This window comes from Leptinotarsa decemlineata, unplaced genomic scaffold (assembly GCF_025532065.1).
Source record: "Leptinotarsa decemlineata unplaced genomic scaffold, Ldec_3_MD MMD2_tig00026282_RagTag_RagTag, whole genome shotgun sequence".
NCBI lineage: Eukaryota > Metazoa > Arthropoda > Insecta > Coleoptera > Chrysomelidae > Leptinotarsa > Leptinotarsa decemlineata.
Window position 1 is genome coordinate 14,379,529 of NW_027412668.1, and position 14,440 is coordinate 14,393,968.

A 14,440-nucleotide genomic window follows, 5' to 3' on the forward strand; every position below is an offset into this window, starting at 1 on the left:
ATTCTCACAAAAACTGCGAACCTGTTTTCTGATAAATCTTACAATAACCAATTATTTGATAACAATTAGATCAGTAAATTTTAAAATTATTCGATGCCACCTTTATGAAGCGTCACTGGCAAACGAAACATGATTATCAATCTATATATATATATATATGACATCATTGGTTTTCATTATTTATGAATGTCAATAAAAATAACCAATAAACTTTACCAAAAATTTATTACTATCAAGAAAAAATTTCAAACTTAAAATTATCATACATGTCACTTCAAGAAATTAAACTTTTGCAGAACTCTCAAGTGAAAGTTATAATATAAACCAAGAATAGAGGAAAACTATAGACGTTTTTACAATATTTAAGAATTGTATGAGACCAATACAGGGATATAGAGGATAATTTGTAACATACCACATAGTGCTAAATGATAAATTTCGTGCGAGTACAAGTCAAGCTATGCATTTTGGACAAAATAATAATTCATAAATGTTACAGAAAATTGAAAAACCTTTAATTTGAGCTATCACATGATTTTTTTGATCATTTGTTATTGTAAAAACGTCCAAAATCTCTCAAAAATGACCCTTTTTGTATATTATTATTTGCAAAATTCACATTTATTGAAATTTTTTACCTTCGCAAGAAAGCTCTCATCATTGGTTTTTATGCTGCTGAGTTATGGCTATTTGTTTATCTTGAGACGCACAATGTTTTATGTGTAACTTTTTGTTGAGGAAATATTTTTGGTTTCTCAATAGCGCAAATTCCTCGCAAAAGTCCAAAAATTCAAATATTGTTAGAGGCAAATCAAAAAATATTTTCAATCCCTTATTTATCGTTGAAAAAATGTTTTTTTGATATAAACAAATAGAACTGTAGCCGCCCCCATACATTGCAGAAATTTCTAGTTTGGAAATTCTAATAGCTGCGTTTACGATACAGATTATGAAAAAACTTGTTTTGCACCCACTAGAAGAAGCTCCAACACTAAATTTATTATTTAAAACTATATGGGATATGTTAATCTTCTATACTCCTGTATTGGTCTCAGCCATTCTTTAGTTATTGTACCATTGTATAAAAGAAATTCTTATTCATATATATATCTTCATTTTTAGTTTTGTTCTTGAATAGTTTCAAACTTGAGATTATCACTCATATGCAGAACTCTCAATTGGAAGTTATAAATAAATGAAACATATTCACATAAATATATCTAACTATTTTTCTTTCTATTCTTGGAAAACTTCCAACTTAGGATTATCACAAGCATCTCAAAAATCTAAACATTATCAAAAGTCTTAATTGGAAGATAAGAATGAATAAAATAAACATTAATTTTTCTTTCTGTTTTTTTTCAAAGTGTTATGAACCCATGCCTTCATGGAATAGGGATTTCTCTTTTCCAAAATTTTGTATTTAGCCCTTATATCTGCACAGTATTTTAGGCCAGGTAAAATCCTGTCTTCTAAATTTTTTTTGAATTCATTGAACATAATTGTTTTCTCCTCGTCACTCCAATAAACTGAAAAATAAAGACAATAATTCAAGTAATAATGTTATATTGAATAAAAATGAAAAATATTCACCTCTACTTTTGGTTAGTCGGCGCCGATTCTTGTTAATTTGATTCACGATCCAAGCTTTGAGTTGGTTTGGAGTTCTAGTGTTCAATTCTAAATTTCCTTTAATTGCTTTCACACATTCTGGCAAACTTGGTGACTCACCTAAATCAATATGTTCTGAAAATATTTTTTTCGCACACCTTATTTCAGGTGTACTCCATGACCGTCGTTTTATATTTCCCAGAGGTGAAACTGAAATGTATAATAATAATAATGTGTTTAATTACTTGTAAATGAAAAAAAAGCTCGCAAATTTGATATCTTACCACAATGTTCTCGACCATATAAAGTATAGCCATCATCTGTCCAGAAATCTTGAGATATCTCTGCATTTTCCTCACATTTTTCTAAAAACATAGTATATGATACAAAATTTATTTTGCTAGTGATATTGTCTGATTGATATTGAGGAAAAAACATATAGTATAGGTATTTTGTATTTGTATACATATCAAACAGACTACGATATATTTATTAATTTTCTAAAATCATTAAAATTAAATAAAATTTTCAACTAAACCAACTCATATAAAATTTCCAGATACTGTGCTTTCTTTGAGATATTAATTTTTCAGTTTACTAAAATATAATACTTCACTTAAAGGGACTAAAGCTTACTTAATTACAGATATATTTTTATATTCCTGATAAGCAAATGTTCACAAAAAATGAAATAGTCATAGCAAAGAAATAACTCTATACTCAGATATTAAAAAAAAATATATTGAACTCACAAATTAGTATCTTACCATGTCCGCGGTCTTTCCAAGTAAATCCATCATCTTCATTTGGGGAATTTTGGAATGAACATGTCACATGTTCTTCAGACTTATCTGAAAATCAATATATTGATACCTAAATTGTATTAAATAAAGTTTCCATACACCAGAACTAAAATACTTTTTCATCTTCTGGTGATGCTAGCTTGGTTAACGAAACATACTGAAAACATTTTAGTTGAAATGTATGAAAAATCAATCAATTTAATCTGCAGTAGTTCATCAAGTGAGATCCAGAAACAAAGCTGAATAGTTGTTAACTATTCCACGAAAGAGAATTATTCATTAATAATATCCATATCTTTTAATTCTACTTTAAACTTAAAAAACTTCTGCATATATAGTTATGGTTATGCAGAACAAGGTCAATCAGATATTTATCTTCTTTTGATAATTATAATTCAACTAATTAAAAGAATAATATCAATAATTTGCGTGACAAATTCTTTACTTACTGGATTTTTGAAATTAGTTTTATGATATTACGTACTTGTAAGTCTCTCCGAGATTGTAGAATTAATTTGACTTTCATCAGTTTCTAGAGATTCTCCAACATCTGAGTTGCTCGTTTCAGAATTGTTCAAAGTACCTAAATGAATTTCATATCAATACGTGATATATGGGGTGGCCCATTTGAAAAATTCCTACAATGAACGAGGTATTTCTGACAACTCTCAAAAGAAATCGATGTTGTTTTCAAGGGGGACATCTTTCGGTTATAAATTTAAATATCCGTAGCCCTTCAAGAATTTTAAATGGCACATTTTCATGTTATTTGAAATCTCTTTACAAACTAAATTTTGTGTTATGTGTTGATATTATTGTAAAAACCTGTTAGAAGATTTAAGTAAAGGTGTTTCACCGAGATTTCACCACATGCTACTACTATTACATGTTGAAGATCATCTAAAGAAGTCATTATGTGCTTTATAAATGGTTTATAAAAAGTTAAGTGGTGTTATATCTGGTAATGTTATAATGCAGCGATCACAGATTCTCACCTGGATATTTTTTGATAAAAAGTTTTACGGTAATTCTAGACATTTCATTGCTTTTAATACAGAGACAATGCTATTTAGTGTAAAATCAGAAAACTAACTGGCAAAATATCATTATTTCACTCAGTTATTCCAGTTGAATTCTCCCAATGATTTATAATTTTTTTAAATTCATTTCTCGAATACCTCAACAGGTGTTTTACCTTAATTTCAACTCAAAACAAAAATAATGTATGTGACGGTGATGTACCACTCCCCTTATGAAGGGATCAACAAAAACTCAATCCTTGAATATCAAAGATAAACGAGATTCCCGACGGCAGTCTCTTGCAAAGCCAAGCTTCGATGTTGACCGGCTTATAAGATTCGCTTTCAGCCTTTCTCTGTAGCTTGCACTGCAAGGGCACCTAGAAGATACTAGAGTCCAAAAACATTGCATTCATGATCCAATACCAGACAGCGCTGTTTCGACCAGCCATCGATCTCATCAGTGGTACCAGGCAGGGTCATGGATGCAATGTTCAAACTCACTCTGTCCTAAGGCAGACAAAATAGTTTAGTTTGTCTAGAGATATAACATTACTTTAAACTAATGTGCCATTTAACCCCCATTGCCATTTAAGAATCTTGAAGGGTTGTCCATTCCATTTAGGGTGACACCCTGAATAGTTAACCAAAGCCCCTTCTTAAAGCCAAATCGATGTCTCAGGATTTGCTGGAAAAACCTTTCAATCAAAATATTTACAAAAGCAAAAGAAATTAACTACTTGGTAGAATAGACTTACTTGTGCGTTGCCCAACTCCAATTTCTAATAATTTAGATACTCGTCCAATTTCTCTAGTAACTACAGGTATTCGGTAGTGTTCTCTATGTATCTTGTCGGCATGACCCATAAAATTAGCTAAATCATTGACTTCATTCTCATTTAAATCTAATAAAGCAGACTGTGTAGCAAGATGTTTACGTAATTGAGTTCCTCTCAAAAGTTCAGGTCTGGAAGATTTACACTCGCTAGCAAATCTTCTCATCAAATCACAAGCACTCAAGTAGGTGAATGTTGTAGAGTTTCCTGGTATGCCAAATACAAATGGATTTTCTTCAGGTACTCCAGCCTCAGAACGATATTTCAAAATTAACTGGACAGATCGTAACATTTGTTTTGATAATAGTACAGGTACTCCCCTGGCCTTTTTTCCTCTGATTAAAAATCTAACATATTTCTTGCTGTTTTTTGCGCAGCTCTCTTCATTTAAATCTAAGACATCGTAATTTTCTTTGTCGTCAATTGACTGAAAATTTTCAAAATCTTCGATAGTTATACGTTCAACTTCTCCTGCTCTCCTCCTGTTGAATATTTGAATAGATATTAAAGTAAAGGATGCCAGTTCCTTCCAAATGTGAAACTTGAAGTTTACTTGTAATTCTTTAAAATATTTGTATCTGCTTTCTTCAACATAATTGTTTAGTAATTTTATATCTGATGTAGAAGGTAAAACTATATTTTTTTTCCTTTTATTTTGTAATTGTGTTTCCATAACTGTCTTGCTGATAAATGTTGGAAAGTCCTCTTCGAAAACTTTTAGGAAATCCTCAACCAACACTTTTTTCTCATTATCTCTTTTTTTAATACATAAGGATATTAGTAATTTAGCACATTTTTTCAATATTGTACCTAGAGCTGAAGCTGTTGCGGGAGATTTGTATTTTTTGGCATTATTATCCAAAACGCCTATCTTGTTCACTGCAATTAAAATATTATCTATTTTTTCCGGTGCAAATACACTTGAATAGTTATCAATCTCTTTATCATTCTTTTTAATTTCTAATAAAAACCGTCCAACTAGTCTTAATTTTGCTCTAATCATTTTATGAAGATGTTGTAAACGGTACTTTTCACATAACATATTACCAAAGGTAATCACTAAATTGTCATATCTAATAACTCTTTTCACTTCATCTTCCCTCAAAGTCACAAAAATTTTTCTTAGCATAGGAGAGGCTGCACTGTGAATGTCATCATTAAGAATTTTGCCCATAATATTTATGGATCGATCTCCTTTGATGTATTTAGGAATACATTTAGGATAATGTTTTCTTATTGTAAATTTGGAGAAAAAACCTTTGCAATGAGGACACAATTTATACTCATTTCTCTCTTTCAAGTGTTTTGATCTTCTTGCCACTATCAAATTCCCATTATTGTAAGCTTCATTATTATTGTATTCAAAGCAACCTCTTTTTCTTATAATGTCAATTAGATGTTTTCTTTCGCTGCAGCCTACAAGAAAAGATAAAATGAAGGGTGGTTCCCAAGTGTTCCTTAATTATTTGAATGGTTGAATTCTTACGTTAAGTCAAATCAAAATTTCATAAAACGTTAATAATAAAGCTATACATGATTTGAAAGGGTTATATTTTTAGGAGTGATTAATTTTTTGGGAAAGAAAGTTTTTGGCTTTCTACTACTCCATCTGATACAAAAAAAAAATGGATGAGAGAATCTTCCAAAGAAAGGAAGGATTAATCAATTTGAAAATAAGTAACTCTATACATGGAAGATTCTCTCATCCATTTTTTTTGTATCAGATGGAGTAGTAGAAAGCCAAAAACTTTCTTTCCCAAAAAAAAGCTATACATATTTTAATAAAATATATGAAAATTAGTTAAATGTGAATTTCCAAATAAACAATGAATTCAATGAAAAGTTGAAAACTTCCTATATCGAAATAGACCTGATTGATTGAGATTACTAGAAATCCTGAGTTTTGCACTTAAATATAAATATTTGTGAGATAAATATATAGTATCTTTGAATTGGATGTTCAAAATTAATGTCATTGACAAGTTATTTGCCATTCTATAAAAAATATAAAGAAAATTTGAAAATATCCACCTTCAGATTTAATAAAAACCATCATAGCAAAAAAAGTATTGAAGCATGTCATCACCACAAATAACCAACCTTTGGGTAAAATAGAAAATTTTTGAACATCATTCTCCTGACTGTGCATTTTCACAAGATGAACGGCTATTTTAGAAAATAATTTTTTGCAGTATATGCAAAAATATTTTTTAGAATTTCCTACACATGTCTCAATGGACATTACTTTGTTTATATTCGAGTCATTTTCTCTGGTATATATTTCGTTGCTAATATTATGTATATTGTAAAAAGGTTTATTCGGCTGGAGGTTATTCGCTGAAACAAAAAAATCTTTGAATATTGCAACAAAAATAGTTCAATCTTTCTGAATTAAATTTTTTTAATAAAGATTCCAACTATAGAGTTCATTTCATTTTATTTGTTCCATGTCACAAGTTTGTTCCTGTTTAAATAAAATTTAAAAAACAAATATATTTAAATAAGTAATTAAAAGTAAAAAATGTATTTTCTGTATAGCCCAATACCCTTTTCTTGGCAATCCATACATTGTATTTGATACACAATAGCAGATTTCATTTGTGTGGGTATAAGTGTTTTTAATATTGAATAGAGGTCTGAGATTGTCTTTATAGTAATTTGTTCTAGTGATTTTTGTATTTTTATTTCTAAAAACATTTATGAATGTTTTTAGGGGGTTAATTCATTAAAATGTGGTAACACTTTAAAGAAAATGGGATTTTCAATGTTTGAAAACGTAGTGGTAGGGGAAAAATTATGAACTGTTCGAGTACTAAATAAAATTATGTTTACTAAAGAATTTGGATAGGAGTTTTGAATTTATATAATTTTAAGTTAATTCCATTCTAAATGTAGAATGGAAAAAATTTTCAATTACAATTTTTTTATTTTTTTTTACTAAATTAATTTTAGTTTTATGATATCAAAAATAATTGAGAAGTCTATTGCTATAAATGAGTTTTCTGTGCCATTTTGTAATAATTTTGTTTTCTTTGGTTCTGATCAGTTTTATATCTAAAAAGGCATTGACCTGTTGATTTCTCTTTCTACTGTGAACTGTAGGTTTTCTTTATAATTATTGAATATATAAAGAACCTCATCTACTTTTGAATCAGGAACATATAGAATGAGATCATCAACATAACGTTTTATAAAAAGTATTTCAAAATTAATTTTCTGGACAGTCATCTAATAGATCTTCAAGAACATAACTAGATATATTAAGAGATATATTTGAGCCCATTGATGCACCAAAAATTTGTTTATAATACTTTCCATCAAATACCAAATATATTGTGTCAAAAATAAAATCCATGGTGTACATTAAAGTTTGTTCCTCGAAAAGACAGTTAGGCGAAATTATATTCCATTTCTTTTTTATACTTGCTTTAACTAAGTCTAAAGGAAGGGTTTTAAAAAGAGATTTGACATCTAAACTTATAATAATATAATTTTTGATAAGGTAAAATTATTAATGAAAGAGCTGAATTCTAAGAATCAACTCACATAATATGGATTTTGAGTATCATATGTAATTGTTAGAATTTCAGTAAGGAGTTTAGAATACCCGTTGAATAATTATCCAGTCAGTATTCTGATTGAATCATATATGTGTAACTTTATAGATGCACTTTATATGGTAATTTCCAGATTTTTGTTCATGTAAATTCTGTAAAAAATTTTGAAATGTGAAAACTTATTTCAAGATGAATAATGTCAATTATAATTCAATAACTTTAAATGTAGTTAATTTTCATCACCTAATGTCATTTTTCCTCAACAAATAAATTTCCTAAAAATATGTTTACCATTTCCTTTGGTTCTTCCATGCTCCTCTTCAATATGACGATTCAAATTATGAACTAATAATCCACATAGAGAACATACAAAATACTCTTCTGATTCAAACTTATCTGAAAATACCTTTTCAGTTCGAATATCCAAATTGTCAATATTTTGTCCACCACACAATTCATCTTCAGACTCAAATTCATTATCTAAGAGAGTCATCACAGTATTTGTAAGGCCGTTATTGGGATTAGTTTTCTCAGGCATCTTAGTTTCCTCCAAAATGCAGGTAGTATTGACTAATTCATTATGTTTTGGTTCAGTAGGCAAATCAATTATAGATGAAATCATTTCATTATTTGAAGCAGAGTCTACAAAAACAGGGTGGAAAAATTCACATTTCTTTCCATTGGTGATTTCTTCGAAATTTGATTTATCTGTAAAGCAAAATTATGCTTTGCTGAGTAATTGCATGATATTAGTTAAAAGTAATGATTGAATAAAATTTTTGAGAAACAATTGAAAGTTCTATGACACATACTATTAAAGTGAAGAACAAACTATAAAGAATTATACTTACTGACGAGGACAAATGGTACATTCTTCTCAAGAGAATTTCGAATAAGAAGAAGGTCGTGTTTGGTACCCACTGCTAAAATTTCAGCATGATAAAAATGGTTGTCAGACCATCTTACTTGATGCTGGCCTTGAAATAGTTTGTGATGTTTCTTATTATTTTCACAAACAAAAAATACCCCATCTTCAAGAAACCGAACTAAAATATTATTTTTCACCATCTTTATGATTGAATTACAGCTATTACAAAAGTAAAACTAACAGTCACACCATTATAATTATAACACCCATATAGGAGAACGTAGAACGTATTAATAAGTGTTCTCAAGGTCCTGTGTCAGCTGTATCACCCGGAATTGTCAAAATGTAACACTGTTTAAGACCGCGGCGGTAATTTCAAAAATATTGTTCAGATGTAAGATCTTTTTAGTGCAACAAATACCACCAAAAATCACTAGTTTTTGAATAAAAAATCAAAGAAATATAAAAATTATTACTTTCTTCATTATGAGAATCTAAAGTTAATTAAAGATGATTATAGAAATTTTGACTGTCTATATGAAAATATAGCTTAGTTTTGGTGACCCCCAGATGCTTGAACAGTTTTTGATTGGTTCTTGAGAGGTCACAGACTATGCCTATAGGTTTCAAACCAGAATTCAATAGTTTTTGAATACATGTGATTATTAAGTATTCTAAAGAATCTGAAGGAACACCATCTTGAGAAACAAAATATGATACTGGAATTTTCCATCTGTCATAAATACCTCGAATCATTAACACAAGAACCTGGCTTGCTGGAACAGGCCTTTTCCCCAAGGGGCCAAGATCTTCAAAACCTTCAATAATATCTAATTTTCTATTATATTCAACAGTTTTTTTTAAAGCCATCTCATCAAATAAAACTATACATTTCTTTTCATGCGGTAGCATTGTTTCACTTTTCAATGACAAATTTCTAAAAATTGTATTGTTGAAGCCAGGACTGCAAGTAAAATGCTTTATCCAATTCTTAATTGTTGAAACTGCCAGCAAAATCACCCCCTTTCTTCGCAAATATTCATAAACAGATGAACCCTTATAAAAAAGTGATAAAGCAATTTTTTTTTCAAGTGGTAACCAGGCACTTTTTTTCCTATGTCTCATTTGCATATAAACCAATGCTCTTGAAAAGTCTCCGAGGAGTCTAAGTTCCCCAAACTTATTTTTGGCTTGTAGCTCAATTTTCATTACTTTCTTTTTTATCTTATGGATTTGAGTTTGTAGGTTATTAATTTTCTTTCTGGCGTTGTTGAGTTGTATCTGTAAATACTCATTTTGTTCCTTCAAACTTCTTCTTTTTCTATTTATCCTGGGTGACGTAAGAAGTTGTGTTATTTGTTGTATAAACGAATTATCATTATCGGTTGAACAATCACTCACTATACTCCAGGACCTGAGTAGGAGAGCTATTGGTTGATGGACTAACTGAATATGTCTTCTCAACATGATGAATACTGCAATCTTGTTGATTGACTAGTATATTTTCATTAGTATTATCCTCTATTGTGTATTTATTTGGTTTTGCTATAGGTGGCAACCTTTTCAAATTCAGATATTCCTTATCAAAATGTCTGCTACAAATAAATTTATTACGCAAAGATTTTGGGCTCAGATCAGCTAATGATACTGGAAATGAGAAAAGTAATCTGATACTTCCATTGCAAGTGAACATAATAAACAACAGTCCATCTAGTTTTTAGAGATTTAAATGAACATTTCGCAACGCTGCTAAGAAAGATGGTCCGAACAATATGAAATAAGCAAATTCATACCTTTAAGAAATAAGAACCGACATGACTTGGGGCCTCAAGGAGTGGTGCCATCTACATGTCGTTCCCATTTGCATCCAACCGAGTTCCCATAAGGTAGACTGTCTTATTTCTCTTTAAACAATGCTATTACTAATCAACCTCATTATATCGTAATGTCATATTATGTTTATAAAGGTCGAGCTATTCACAAAACAATTCAACTTAAACAAAATCGTCTTTCAGATTTTGACCGCCAATGCGACAATATACTCCTACTTTTCGTTCATTTCTTGTTCCCGTCAAAACTTTAGAATCACACCACTCCAACTCTACTTCAGTCTTGAAACAAATATCCTAACATAGATATAATAGCAGGGTTGCTGTTTTGAGGGTATTACCCGATTGGCGGATTTTCAGGAGAGGTGGCGGACAATTTTTTAACACTGGTCGGTTTAGGGTAATTTGTTGAAAAATCTAATCTGCAATTCTGTCGAATACAATATTTTTTATGATGATCTGATGACATGGCGGTGATGCCACAGATTATGAAAATGGGCTATCCTGTGTTCATCTCTGAATTTTATGGTAGTAAGTTTACAGTGATCGGGAGATTTGGAGGTACCAGTACTAACCAACCTCATTGTGTCGTAACGTCATATTATGTTGTGGTTTGTTGACAATAAACCTATTCCATATTAAGTCATTCACGCCAAAAGTTAGTCGCTCTTTCCGCTCGATTAAAATACATTGAGGCGGTAATGACAGGTGCCTTATTCTTAAAATAACCCATATACGAATTACGCCATTTTTCTAGTGAAATTTGCCATTAACCCCATACAAATCTCAATCGAAAAATAACGTCATTCCATATATGTACGGCCTGTCAGCCTACATGCTTTCAAATGCCAGTGCAAAACTACCTTCTTCAACACTGCTGTTACTCTGTTGAGGAATATTTAAAGACTCCTGTATGATCACCATATCTCTTTTTAGGCATACATTTTAAAAACTTTAATGTTTTTTGTTTTATATTGTTTAACCTATCCATGTAAAGTTATGAACTTTGTTCAAAAATGTATCTGGGATGTCCCATCAAAACGGAAAATGGTAACATTTCCGCGTCCTGAGGACCTATGTGGGCTGCCCACAGACATCCTCAGGATTGTTTTGTTTGAAGTCTTACATTGGTCGTTTGGTCCCAAAAGGGTCATGATGCTATCTGAGATGTATTGTTTTTCCCAAACTGGCTCGACAAGATTCTCGTCCTTTATAACTCTAAATACAGCACCATGTATCTGTATAATTTAGTAGAGATCCCATTCAAAGCAGATTTATGTTTCACCTAATATTCATACATCACATAATTGTCACAGGAATTTTGAGAAAAAACTGTTAAAAAAACAAACGTATATTCACATTCTTAATAAAAACGCCAATGCTCCCCTCGAGTATACATTCAACCAAAAAACTTCATTATTCGCCCTTGTGTCATAATATACTATTATTAAAATCTTTTCATATTATTTCATGTGAACATTATTGTATTAATATTATAAATAGAGCATATGACGCCATCTATTGAACATCTTAGTTAACCGGAGCAGACAGTTCGGGTCGTGTGTGTAGCGCTCTGCTTGTCGGTAGTAGGAAACTAAGTTATCGATCGTGTTTTTCCTGTAATCGGTAATAGGTTTTACGTCAAACTTCAGTTCAGTGCTATGTCACATATATCTGATATATAAAAAAAAGTAAAAAGTAAACAGAACACGAGCAAACAGTTTTTCATTTATACAGATTTTCCAACACATTTTCATGGTAATTGACCTGCTAAAAACAACAAACATCCTATTATGGCTAGCTGTATAAAATAGGAAATAATTAAATACTGAAGTGCTACTGAATTTCTACAATTATTTTTCCATAATTTTGTCCAAAATTGCTAATAATAAGTTAGCATCCACCTGTAATAAAGATCTCTAGATTTTTATCTTATTTCAGATCGCATCAGATGATATTTAAGGCGATTTGTGTCCTCTCCTATAGCATAAACAGAAAAAAAAACACGCTAATTTAAGCTCATCGTCTCATTTCTTATATATTATTCAATGAGTCCTTTAATTATCGTCATATTCGTAGAAATTATTGTTGGGGACATCAACTCTAGCTAAATCAAGGCTCATATATTTATCCATTCCATACATTCCAAGTAAAATCAATGTAATTTTTAATTCGAACTCTTTTCATAATTTTGAATTTTATTTTCATATAACTTCCTATGACCCTTGAGATATTTTCAACGGTTTTTATTATTATTCAACCTTTTCTTATTCAACCAGTTTGTTAAAGTGCTAGGAATCGCACGTTAAAAGGTAAGACCCTGTTAGTCCATTGCTCGCACAAGTTTCCACTTCTGAGAGTTATTGTTAGTAGGGGGACGATAACTGGTTAACAGTAAAATATTTCAAGATATTTTTTCACATAGAAAGTACCTAACCAATCCATTTCACTTTTAGTGATTTATGGCTGGCATTCCTATTTCCTTTCCTTGGAGGTAGTTCTCCATCACAACCTTTTTCCAAAATATCGTTCATTCAGTTGGTATTTATTCATTCAAACCGAAAATGTTAATAAAATGATATATTCTCTCTTTCAATTGAAAGTTCTTCTAAAAACTATTTTTTAGAGATATATGTTTTTAATTAAACCGTCCACAGTAATTCACAAAAAAATCCTAAAGTGTTGAACAAAAAAGAAGGACGGTATAAGATTCGAACCACTACCAAATAATCACAGACATTTGAAGATACTGCATCATAACCACTGATCTATCATCACACTTGTAAAACTATTGAGAAATAATATATTTTACAAAAGAATGATTTATTCAATAAATAAATGCCAATGCATTTTATTTCAAACATTGAACTCTGTTATAACTTGAAGGTACCATATAATAATAAAATTGTATACTCGTACTGTCAGTTTAGTTCATATGGTAGGTATTCATCACTATTTAGATGTAACGCAGGGGTTTGTCATTGACTCGATGACATCACGATGGCATTTCTCTTTTGTTCGCGTTCTGTCTGGTATGCATTCTGTTTGATGATTTCATGATTATTTGGCATTTCTGTTCGTTATAATATCTTTCAGGTAGCGTTTCTGACTTTTAACTTTCCTTTAATGTTCATTTTCTATCATTTAAAATTTTGTTGATTTGAGCATCAAATTGCAAATTTGTGTCAAGAGTAACAGTTGATTATCAATTATTTTTTACCATTTTTGATTGGCTGAGCAGCAGTGTCTCCACCTGTAAATTTCAAAATGACACCATTAGAACCATGAAATTACACGCAACTGACCAAAATTGCACCGCCTTCTACACGCATTGCATAGACCAGTTCCTTTTATATCATCAAGGCGACTTGGGACCTCTGCTCTGAAATTTGTCGGGAAGGCTATTCTTGAATTACTCGCAATTCTGTGAATCGTTCGTGGGAACTATTTCTTAAATTCTGTATTTTGACTTCATACTACGATTATTCATAACTATAGCAAAGATCCAAATATCAGCTTACCCTACTTGTTCCGCGAGTATCAATCAAATCACAGGTCAGTGAATATGTCATGAATATTGATTTCTCCGAAATTGAGTTTTTTTAAGTTGTTAGGACAGGTTTGGATTCTGAGAGCAAATATTCGGAAGTTATGAAATAACTGAATTTATTGATAAATTTATTGCTAAATTTTAGTACCGAAATAAAATACCGAGTAGGAATCCCCTTGTCAGAGGGAAGATCGGTAGATACTAAAATTGGAACCATTCAGTTAAATCATAATATAAAATGTGGATGTGAAATGTGGATGTGACACCAAAATTTTAAACATTCACTCAAAATTTTTTGTTGCCTTTGTCATCACTGTCAAGTGTCATCTGTCATTTATATCAGAGAAGCAGAGAACGAAAGAGCAGA

General features: G+C 30.6%; 2 protein-coding genes across 7 annotated transcripts in view; one reads left to right on the plus strand and one right to left on the minus strand.

The window, feature by feature from the left end:
- Positions 1-14,440, plus strand: part of LOC111517384 (estradiol 17-beta-dehydrogenase 11) — a 137,910-nt gene that overhangs the window by 56,006 nt on the left and 67,464 nt on the right. The window lies entirely within an intron of this gene.
- LOC141484682 (uncharacterized) lies at positions 207-10,603 on the minus strand. 5 transcript variants are annotated; one of them, XM_074179863.1, is made up of 9 exons: positions 8,678-10,456; positions 8,118-8,534; positions 6,370-6,606; positions 4,192-5,685; positions 2,899-2,997; positions 2,379-2,462; positions 1,896-1,976; positions 1,594-1,821; positions 207-1,529 (listed from the first exon to the last, which is right to left on the minus strand). In XM_074179863.1, exons 1-9 carry the CDS (start codon positions 8,892-8,894, stop codon positions 1,339-1,341), a joined length of 3,048 nt encoding a protein of 1,015 aa, XP_074035964.1. In that variant the 5' UTR covers positions 8,895-10,456; the 3' UTR covers positions 207-1,338. The 5 variants fall into 5 exon arrangements, 3 of the variants coding, with proteins under 3 accessions (XP_074035964.1, XP_074035965.1, XP_074035966.1); XM_074179864.1 differs by lacking the exon at positions 2,899-2,997 and having other exon boundaries at positions 8,678-10,491; XM_074179865.1 differs by lacking the exon at positions 6,370-6,606 and having other exon boundaries at positions 8,678-10,453.

What these genes read in the sequence shown, in the direction of transcription:
- LOC141484682 (XM_074179863.1), bottom strand. Translation starts at nt 8,894, where the DNA reads ATGGTGAAAAATAATATTTTAGTTCGGTTTCTTGAAGATGGGGTATTT. An exon ending in AATCTCGGAGAGACTTACAA is followed by an intron (nt 2,463 to 2,898) that starts GTACGTAATATC and finishes ATTGATTTTCAG; the next exon opens with ATAAGTCTGAAGAACATGTG. An exon ending in ATATGGTCGAGAACATTGTG is followed by an intron (nt 1,822 to 1,895) that starts GTAAGATATCAA and finishes TATACATTTCAG; the next exon opens with TTTCACCTCTGGGAAATATA.